This window comes from Meleagris gallopavo, chromosome 1 (genome assembly GCF_000146605.3).
Source record: "Meleagris gallopavo isolate NT-WF06-2002-E0010 breed Aviagen turkey brand Nicholas breeding stock chromosome 1, Turkey_5.1, whole genome shotgun sequence".
NCBI classification, from domain to species: Eukaryota; Metazoa; Chordata; class Aves; order Galliformes; family Phasianidae; genus Meleagris; species Meleagris gallopavo.
Window position 1 is genome coordinate 167,185,044 of NC_015011.2, and position 11,125 is coordinate 167,196,168.

General features: G+C 36.2%; 1 protein-coding gene across 1 annotated transcript; it reads left to right on the plus strand.

Annotated features, from left to right (window-relative positions):
• The first annotated feature begins 2,568 nt into the window (after window positions 1-2,568).
• On the plus strand, window positions 2,569-10,813 carry LOC104917534 (mitochondrial intermediate peptidase-like). Its single transcript, XM_010728895.3, has 3 exons — window positions 2,569-2,741; window positions 3,527-3,600; window positions 10,561-10,813. Exons 1-3 carry the CDS (start codon window positions 2,584-2,586, stop codon window positions 10,653-10,655), a joined length of 327 nt encoding a protein of 108 aa, XP_010727197.1. The 5' UTR covers window positions 2,569-2,583; the 3' UTR covers window positions 10,656-10,813.
• Window positions 10,814-11,125: the final 312 nt, after the last annotated feature.

Here is an 11,125-nt window from a genome sequence, read left to right on the forward strand (position 1 = left end):
GTATATGGACAGGGGGAATTGAGGCCTGTTTTTGGTGCAGACTGAAACAAGCTTTTGGTCTTAGATTGCTAAGAAGCTTTTTCTTTATTTACTTGTAATATAGTTTCAGTAAACCTGATAAATGGAGTAGCTGATCAGCTTAGATGTGAAGATGAGCTGTTGTAGTCACACAGCATTAAATGTCTTACAAAAGGAGTAGGTCTTCCTTACGCCAGGATATTCCATAGATTTTTGATATAAAGAAGGCAAGATGAGCAAAATAATCTGGACTGAGGAAGACATACTGTCCTACTTACAGTTTATGTGATGTATATTTTTCTTTGTGGCAGAAAAAGCAGCTTGAATCTTTCGCTGAACAGATCTATTTGAAGATTGCTTAAGTTTCTGAGGATGTGAAACCAGTTCTTCAGTAAAGCTTTCCACATGCCTGAGAGAGTTGTACTTTCAAGTTGAAACTTTGAATCCTCCTTTTGAAAACTTAGTATGGAGTAAAGTAGAAGCTGTCATGATTTTCCTGTAGGCTCTCTGATCTGTTTCAAACTGTGCTGTTAGTTCAGTGATTATGGTTATAATTAAGGGACTAGTTAGAAAAATTATAGGCATTAAATGCAAACACAGCAACCACAGTATTTTTCAGAGCAAAGTAGAGAATCTGAATCCAAGCTGAATGTTTCTGTATGTTTACATTATAATGAGATATGATATAGTTGAAGTTTACTTTAAAGAAAGAAAATTAGTCATTCTTAAGAATTTGCATCATCATGCCACAAAGCCCACAGGAAAATTGAGGACTGGGAACATTTTTTCATCTTCCCTAAAAGTCAGGCTTCTGCTTTAAAATAGTTGTGTAGGCTAGTGGTAGAGTCATTCATAGCAAATTCAGTGTATTTTTGACACCTGTCTTAGGGTAGAGGCAACTGCCTCTGAATGGCTGAATTGCAGCTAACTTTGAGAAATAGTAAGTGTTCATAGAATCATAGAATGGCCTGGGTTGAAAAGAACCTCAAAGATCATCTAGTTTCAACGCCACCAACCACCAGACCAGGCTGCCCAGAGCCACATCCAGGCTTGGATGAGTTGGTGATCTTGAGAAGAAGGAGCTGATAACTTCATTTCTCATCAACTGTTCACCTGGATAATGAGTCACTGTTTGATGCTTTTTTAGGGTAAAAAAGACTGATAAAAAAGACATACTTCTTTGATTTGATGTGTGGAGGGAAGGATGATGATCAGCACTTTCTTGAATAAAGAAACAGTTTATTTCAGCTGTCCAAAGTTGAGAGATTGAGACTCAAGGTGTGAAGATGAGTCTCAATCAAAGATAAATAGTTCTGGGAAAGTCCTAATACGCTCTCACTTTTCAGTTTGGTTGCCTTAGAATTTCAGCCATTAGGTTTAGGATGAGAGTAGAAGAATGTGACAGGCTATGGATTTAAATTTAAAACATCTGTTAGGTTACTTTGTTGTTTATCTTCCAATTCTTCTTTAAAACTCCACTTTCTGTTGTACTTAATGAATCTTGACAACACTCATAATAATGTTAAATTCTTTGTCTGTGGATAGGAGGACAAATAAGATATAAGAGTTCAGTCCTTTTATTTCCTCAGAGAGCCAAGAGGGCAGAGTAAGCATCCCACTCCTTCATCTGGAGATTTGTCATCTTCAGTTCAAGAAATGTATTTAAGCCTATAGGGAAACATATTTTCATTCCGGTCAGGGCCAGGAGAAACCTCATCAAATTGGCTCTGCTTTGAACAAGGGGTGGACCACATGACCTTCTGATGTCTCTTTCAATCTAAATTATTCTGTTGCAGTCAAAGAAAGAGAAAATTAAGGTATTTCTGTGAAAGTAAGGCTGATACTTTTGATTTTATCTGCTAAAAGAAAAAACACAAGAAAACAATTGATGCCAAAGAGCTTTGTAAAAGAAGTCCACCATTACTGGAATGAGTCATAAAGCAAAGTAACAATATATAAATGAATAACAATATAATTACAGATGGCAATCTGCTATGCATATACATTTTTAAAGGTGCAAACAAATCTTTGAACAATTAATTGCGTGTGCATGTAATTCATCTACCTATGAGTTTTTGGTGTATGGGAAGCTGTATTTTATATAGCATTAAACACAAGTCCCTGTGACCATCTTGTTTGTGGCACATATTTTTTAGATGGGGCTTTTCTAGGTGTGATACTGCCGTTAACCATGTGGAAAAAGATAAAATATGAAGTTACTTGTATTAAGGTAATTGTGATTCTTTTGGAGGCCAGTAGAACAACATAGCTGTTACAACATCTGACTGCTTTTTCTTTTGCTTCTTGCTTTTCCCTCCTTCTGACCCTATTTGTGTATGATTGCAATTATTATAATCAGCATATTGGATATACAGTATTTAGCTTGAAAAAATGCCTTTATAATAAAGCATGTCTTCATTCTGGGTTTTCTGGTGGTGGTTTGGGGTTTTTTATTTTTCTTTTTTTTAACCATTTCATTTTGTAATGCTAACAGATTTTTTCTATCATACTTAAAAGAAAACAAAAAAACAACAGAACCCACAGAGTAATTTAAAAGGTTTAAAGATGACGGATATTCTTAATTTTGTTTTCTTCTTACAGGCCTGGCAACTGAGATTTAGTCATCTTGTGGGCTATGGTGCCAAATATTACTCCTACCTCATGTCCAGGGCTGTTGCCTCCATGGTGTGGAAGCAGTGTTTTGCTCACAATCCGTTTGATAGGTAAAAATAGAGAAAATACTAAGTTACCATGTTGTACTTACTTCTGGAAAGGGGTAAACACGTTATGCTTGGGGCAGCATAGGTGGTTGGGCTTTTTCATTGCCAATTAATTTTTAGCCTTTTTGTTGATTTTAAGAGTATAACAAAATACGAAATGACTACAGATTAAATGTACTTTGGGACATAATCATTGATGCAAAGAACTTGTGTCTGTGTTTTAAAATACAGGCTTGCCAGTTAAGAGACACTGAAATCCGTATTTAGATGTAATTACAGAGCTTGATTTTCATAGGTACCTAATTAATTGTAATTTTCTTTTGAAATCAAAAGCAACTGCAGGTATTAAACAAGCTTCATGTCACCACCTTCAAAGCTAAGCATAGCTATCCTACTCATTTTGCTTTGTGAAATTAAAAGGTAAATTGCGACTTCAAAAAATTTAAATAAAAATAAAAATAAAACGTTCATACATCATAGGTGTATGTTCTAGGCATTATAACTAACTTTTTCCCTTTCAACAATGGAAGCTGAAATGTTTGCATTTTAACTTTCATAAACATCAGCACATCTTTGTGTGTATAAAATTTGTCTAGTTCAGTTAATTGTAGTAAATTTTTAAATGTAATCTGAATTCAAGGAGTCAACATGGGAGCAAGGTGATCATTGTTTTGGTGTGTAAGATCTCATTTCATCTCTGCCTTTGAATCACATAGAGATCCTAGAAGTAAATACAACTGAAAACTGGACAGGCTCTTTGCAGATGGCTCTAACATTTGTTTTTCCAGGGTGATGGGTGAGCGTTATCGGAGAGAGATGCTGGCACATGGTGGAGGAAAAGAGCCCATTCTTATGGTTGAAGGTACAAAAAATTTTAGAACTGTTTGATTCCTTTGATCAAGAAAGAAATGATGTAAACGCATTTCCCAGTTTGTTCTTTATAGTTCAGTTTTGGTTTATTTATTGGATTTGTGAAAGAAAACAGTTTTGTTTATTTATTTAAGTGAAGTGATTGTCAGCTTTTGCATCACAGTCAGTGATGCACAGAACAAAACAGGCATGGAAATAGGACAAAATGTTGGAAGAGGTGTATGACAAAGTAGTCTAAAGAATTGAGAGTAAGAGTAAAACATACTTGAAAGTAAACAGATGACTATTTTTGGATGCGTAAGTTTTACATAGGTGAAATTCATAATAGATCTAATTGTTTTGTAGGCAAGAATTGAACTTGTACTGGCCATGCAATTTTATCATTGTCAAAACAGCTCTAATTATATTACTACTTTGAATATAAATTCTCTTGAAATGGAAATCTGAAGATTGTAATATGGAAATCTGGTTCTTTATTCCTCTCAGTACTACATTTCCCTTTTGAATCTGGAAAATAACTTTTTCAATTCACTCTGATATTGTTAATTATGAATATTAAATAATCAGCCTCTGATAACTGCAGTTTTGAAGACTGAAAATTGCCTTTTTTTTAATCACATACGTAAGTTATGCAGTGGTAATGCATCTGTATTACATCATGAGCTCAACACAATTTCAAAATAAGAACATTCTATGTATGTATATACATATGTATGTATCCTCTAGATTAGTCTACTTATTTTTCTGATCTGCAGGGTTACTTTTCCTTCAGCATGCTTTTGCATGTTTTAAACTTACCTCTCGTTTCTGCTCTTGAAAAGTGTAACTACAGCTCAAGATTGTGGACTACGTAGTTGCAAGACAATTATTACATCTTTACAAGCAAATCCAATTATATTGTAAGCCATGTTGCAGAGGAAGAAAGAACATTTTTAAACAACAATGTTTGTTATCTTTTCTGTTCCCTGGATGTATTTTCACTTGTTGAGCATGGAGTGGAGTGCCCAAGAGGCCATATTGAAGTTCTTGGCAATGCATTTTCTTGAATCAAATATTATTTGACTGAAATTTGCAAAATGCAACTGTGAATAGACTTAACAAATCCGTGTACCTAGAGATGTCTTCCCCCCTTGTATTTGAGAGAGCACAGTAGAACGTAGTACCATCAGTTTGGGGTTGAAAGTGTGCATCAGTCATTTTGGATAAAACTTCTTACTGAAAAGAATCTGAAGAAGTGGCATTGGAGTTCAAGAAATTCCAAATTTATTTCACGCTTAAAGGAAATCCAGATTTGATGAAGCATGGAAAAGCGCAGTGAAAGCACAGAAGTTCACCTGTCTTGTAATGCAATCATCAGATGTTCTCGGCATTTCTGCATTCATATTCCTTGTGCTTGTAGTTTTTGATTCATTTCGTGCAGATCAGTGAGCCCACAGGATCAGTGGTGAATGATGAAAAACTGAAAGCTGTGCAGCCCGGTGTTTGCTGCAGAGAGCAAGGAACAGTTGTACTATTTGATGTTAATGGTAGAATAGTCTTTTCTGAAATGACTTAAAAAAATCCGTGTCTAAGAAACGGAGTCTGATTTTTCATTTTTTTTCCTTTAAATTGCCAAGTTCTTAAATCACTAACTAGAACTGCCTGTCACTCGAAGGTTTCCTAGTGCACCTGCTGGCAAGTCTGTTCACACACCTGAGGAGAACCAGACAGGAGGAACTCCTCTGTATCAGAAAACAGCTGACATATTCAAGATGTTTTCACTTCTATATTCTGAATTTCTTCAATATTACTTTAAGCAGAAATTTAAAAAGGTATAAAAATATATCCAAGATCAATAAAATTATCAGAAAAAATGCCTTTATTAACTGCAGAGTCCTTACTTGTGCTTGTTGTGACCTCCATTTGTAGACAGTGAAATTAAAACAAGCATGTTGACTGACTCTGTGAAAAATTAAATTCAGGTGACTCAGGTCTTTTAGCATGTTAATAATTTGATTGCTTATTTTGGATTATTTAAGGTTAAAGCATACAACAGAAATGATGGAAAAGATTATTGTATGTTTAGACTTAATCATTCTGTATTTATTAGGAAAAAAAATGAGAATCTGAAGAGAAAAATAGGACCAATTGCTTGTTCTTTCATTTGTTTTGGTTGCCATTTCAAACGGCATCTAACTCCTTTTGCTGTTTTTAACCCCCTTCCTTACAGATATTCTGTAACACTTGATTTCCACCTCTGGTTGGCTTTCATCAGCTGCAGTGCTGCACACGGCTGGTTTCCTGGCTAAAGACAAATTCCACCAGACCCAGCAGCTTGTTGATTTTATTCTACTTCAGAGAAACCGTTCAGATTCTGTGCCCACTAGTGCCCAATTTAAAAAAACCTACATTCTGTATGGTTTGAATTTTGTTCCTTTATTAAAGGAACACGCTTGCTCAAACTTGGCTTCTAGATTCATGCATTCAGCCTCACCCTTGAAGTGCTTCCATATCTCATTGTGCAGTTAGCTATATTCATTGATCTGATAACAGATAACTTCACAAGCACATTTCATTTATTCAATTCCTTTGTTATGATTTTCTTCTCAGAAGCCACCTATTGTCTTTCTTTTGTGCTTGCATATGACCCTAGCTTTTCATCTTTCTCCCACGCGATTGCATAGATGTACTGATTAAGAAAGATAAAGGATCTGACCTGCCATCTGGTGGAGCTGGTGACAAGATTTGTGTTTGAATGAGCCTGTCATTAGTAAAACACAATATACTTCTTTTTGTTTGGATTTAATTCCTGTGGCATTTTTTTTCATTTAAAAAGAAAAAAAAAAAGCCTTTTGAAACCTTGTAAAACATTTTCTGAAGTGACACGTTTTACCCCTTTGGTAACGGACAAAATACAAAAAGCAGTTACGCATGCACATAGCAGGAGGAATGAAAAAAAGGAAAATGCTTTGTCCAAGAGGTATCCTTTTTTCCTTGAAGAGAAAATACAGTTTGAGATGAGCTTGATGTCTTTGTTTGTGTGGGATATCCACATAGCTCTCCTTCATAGGATTACATGGCATTAGGGATTCCAAACTCCCTCAAAGACAGGGAATTCAGGTCTCTTCCAGGTCTGGTCGCAGGTTTGAACAAGCTTCAGGTGTGCACCATCCCTCCCCCTCTCCCTTGGCACTCCTCATCTGGAAAGAAACCCAGGTGCATTGGCAGAAAGTGAATTGCAGTGTGGAAAGTACAGGGCTGGGTGATTTTGGAACTGAGAGCACGGAACAGACTTCTGGAGCGTGCTTCTCCTGCAGTTTTGCTGCAGTCACGTTGCCCTTCAGGTTTGTAAAGAAGCCCATGTGCAAAACCCACATGCAGTTGTATTCTTCACTGATAAATACGGCATCGTATTGTAGACGGTCATTCTCAGTTGTGTTCGTGCATAGTAATCAGACCAACTAAATCTGTAAATAAACATGAGTTTGCTCCGATGCAGTCTGAAAATTTGTTTTTCTATGCCTCTAACTGTACCTGGTGGAATAATTATGATTTGAAGAGGCTGTAAAGATCTTCAGATAATGCTTGTATGGCCCTTTGAAAGTATCAAATCTATGCATAAATTGTAAATGTGATGTGAGTGGTAACATATGTTAACTCAAAGTACATGGACTCAAAATAATTAATGTTCCAAAGGGGCAGAGGCCAAATTCTGCCACAGGCTTTATTCTTCTCCCAACTTCCAGTGATTGTAGGTTATAGCTAACCAGCTCTCAAAAGGGTGTGGTTAACCACAGTGGTGTAATGTGAAAGACAACTTCAAAGCAGGGAAGATAAGCCGTGCAGTTGCCTTAGGCTTGGGAGAGACTGAGCTGAAATAGGAGTTGGTCTGAATGGATAAAACACACTCCTGTGTTTTAAAACTGCAGCCATCAGACCTTATGGACATCTTACTAAATCATTAGACTGAAGGGCTGAGTACATACTGTTCCTACTTTGATATATTTTAATGGGGTTTAAAGGAAGACATGACAACTCGTAGAATAGCGGGGTAGTGTAAGTGGTTAAAACATGAAAATAGCATCAGTATCTGTTTCTTTTGGAGTTGTCTACTCTAAAATCTATAGTTGTTTATTTCATAAGGGCAGGCTTGTTTTACTACAGAAGTTCTTCAGGGATGACCTCAGTTACAATTCGTCCTTCTCCTTCAAAAGCAAATTTTTCTAGTGTTTGCTTTTGATGTCAGTGATGGGAAAACAGCATTGCTAATGCATGAAATCTGAAATCTGTTTGCATTATCAACAGTTGGAAGCGTGAGCTAGGAGGTCATTTGACATCACTGTTGCCAGAAAAAAACTGAATTCTGCTACGTATTTGATATTAACCATGTGGAGAGTAAACAAATGTAGTTTGTACCAAGTTTTGAGATACATCTGGTAAGACTGTATTCAGCTGCACTAAAATACACCTGAGAGTATTGTAGTTAATTGTGCTTCTTTTATTCATGTCATAACACCCGAGCATGGAATGGTTTTTTATGATTCACTATTCTTCTACAGGAGGAACATTAAATCTACTTAAAGATAATAACAGCATCGGTCTCTTCCCAAACCTCATAACTGAGTGTTGTACTATTTGTCTTTCTTCTTCTGTGACATATCAATAATCAGTGTTTTAAGAGTGGTCTGCAGCAAAATAAATTTAGAATGTCAAAAGAATTAGCTAAATATCATTTAACCAGGCTGGTTTTTATAAACTCAGTAGTTGAAGGTTTTGTATTTTGGAGCTTGCAGAGGTGAAGGTTATTATATCCATTGTGGCTGGTTTTATACTTTAAGAAAAAATGTGGTCTAGACAGTACTATAGTCATCCCACCCCGCTGATACCTGATAGCATATAACATACTGGCTATAGAAAAAATAGTTCCTTAGTAGAGCATCTTAAAACTTAGAGGGTACACAGAATTAAGAAAAAGATCACCAAGTCCAAACCATGTTGAAACAGTGTCTCTTAGTGCCATGTCCGCAGGTCTCTCAAATAGCTCCAGGAAAGAAAACATTTCACCTAACTTCACATTTTTATGTTTTATATAACCAGCAGGGTTTCCTTTCTGAAGTTCTTCTTATTGTTCACTCTCTAGAAATAGTGCCAGTTTGTTCAGATGTGAATGCCTGAGATAAAATGAGGCAAAAAAAAAAGGCGAAGTAATTTATAGTGTTGGAACCAGACTCCATCTCCCTGAAAGATGAAGCTCCTCTAGTACATGACAGTGTATCTTCCAGTGGGCTGCCATCTGAGTTGCATCCTTAAGGCATTTCTGAGCAAGCTGCACTTCTGAGCAAACTGCAGGAAAATACTGAGGGTTTAAACTGTTTGTCTGAGGGAATTTTTCTAAGGCTGTTACAGAGCAAATAGGGATATCTCCCAGCCACCCCCATCAGCAACCTGGGAGTCGTCTGCAACGGGCTCTCAGGGAAGTGTTGCTTAGTAGCTGCTGTTGGAACACATCTGCTTCTGTTTCCATTGTGAACTAGAAGAAATTCCACAGCAATTTTACTAACATTAGATTACAAGTTTACCATGAACTTCAAAGTGTTAATTCTGCTCTCCTTCATTTTGAAAATGTCTCGATGCAAACTTCACGTAACAGCATTTCAGTCAATCTATATGTAGTATGAGATTTGTTTTCCTTTGAATGCTCACTATTATCTCCTGGGCCATGGCACCTTGTGTTGACACATGCAACGTGCTTAAATCAGATTGAAAGGGGATTCTGTGAGGTCTCTGCAAGAAAATTCTTTCTTTTAGTTGCTCACTCAAAATTACATCTCGCCGGTCTGTTTCCTGGTGGGTTTTGAATAATTGTGCTTCAGTAAAAGATTCCGGTCTTTTAGCAGCAGGCAATTATAATTTCCACTGAAAGCAAATATTGTAGAGGATGTGAAAAGAGTACAAAACTATGTACAGTAGGTATACTGATCAGAAAGGGTAGAACAAGGTTATATTTACATTGGCAGTTGTCAGAAAGAACAGAACACTTCAAAGTAGTACGAAGATTAAATTTTAGATTATTTGGCAGCCATATTGTTTTTCTTTCCTGCTACGGTAATGCAGTAAATTTTCATGTATAATTTCAAAAATATTAAGAGCAGTGAAAAGATTCAGCACTAATTTAGTATTTGTTATGAAGAAACATCTGAAAATAATTTACATGAGATTCTCATGCTTTATGAAAATTCGGATTCTGGGGAGGAAGGTGTGAGATTTTTAGTTCTGCTCATAGAACTGCCTGACAAAATATTTGCGTGTGATTGTTTCTTGTTCTAATTTCCCTGTCTGTTATTCTGTAGCCATGTGATACAAGTAGCATACCTACTAATGAATATTCCTGATAAAAGGTAAATCCCTCTACTGTAAAAAAAAACCAAGCAACCAACCAAAACTAAAACTGCAGCACACTGAAAATACATGCTTGGATATGTTTCATGCCTTGTGTAATATTTCAGAGATGTTTGTACTTTAAATACTAAATTAAATGTTTAAGGCGTGTAACACTGAAAAATATATTGTTTTTCTCTGGCTGCGTCAGTCTGGAGACTCAGCAGATAAGGATTTAGATCCTTCCTGATCTCTGATTTCTTCCAGTCTTTTGGAAGTGACTGCTTCTAGATTGTGTTTTGATTGCATTCCTTTACGAGAGATATAATTTGCAGCCTAAGGAAGATCATAGCGATAAAAAAATGTTCACAATCTTGAAACCTGTCAGTTCTGTGGTAACGTGTACCAAGCTACTTGATACAATCAGCTACTCCCTATGCATTATAATTGTATTTGTTTCTTGACAAAAAAAAGATAGCTCTCTGTCATATTGTGACAATAAAAGCTAGCTAATTTTAATAACTTGATCTTTGGCAAAGCTTTTAAAGTGATATCAAGTGATAATGCTAAGAGTCTGTTGTCTTGGTTTTTATAGGTATGCTTCAGAAGTCACCTTCAGTTGAAGATTTTGTGGACGCCCTTGTTTCAGACTTAGACCAGGACTTCGAAACGTTTATCACAGACTCATGAAAGTATTGAACTGAATTCTTTTATGGGAGATAACATATATCTTTATAATTGTGTTTACAATGTTGTTGTGACTGGTTTTGCTTCTTGGTAAACACTTGTATGTGTTTGAATACTCACGTCTGTGGAACAGTAATAAAAAGTTTTATTGGATGATGTGATTTTGTTTATGAAGATGATGGCTTTCCATTCCTTAAGCACAGAATTTGAGACAATACTCTAGTACAAACTATTAGAAAATCTGATCTTGTAGCAACAGATGGGTAAGAGGGAAGTGAACTCATCCTCGGGGTTGGTGGAGTGGCATCTTTCATTACACACACTGGTTTAGTGTTAGCACATAACCATCAAATGTCATGACCCAGAACTGGTTGCATGGGTCCTTCTTACGTGGTAATGGATATTCTTTAAAATCATTTATTCTTTCTGGTGCTTCTGAATTGGGGAAAAGCAAATTATGTTTGCAGTGGAGA

Coding starts and splice junctions, on each gene's coding strand:
- LOC104917534 (XM_010728895.3), top strand. CDS start 2,584: ATGACGGATATTCTTAATTTTGTTTTCTTCTTACAGGCCTGGCAACTG. Junction 2,742..3,526: donor GCTCACAATCCGTTTGATAG/GTAAAAATAGAG, acceptor TTGTTTTTCCAG/GGTGATGGGTGAGCGTTATC. Junction 3,601..10,560: donor GCCCATTCTTATGGTTGAAG/GTACAAAAAATT, acceptor TGGTTTTTATAG/GTATGCTTCAGAAGTCACCT.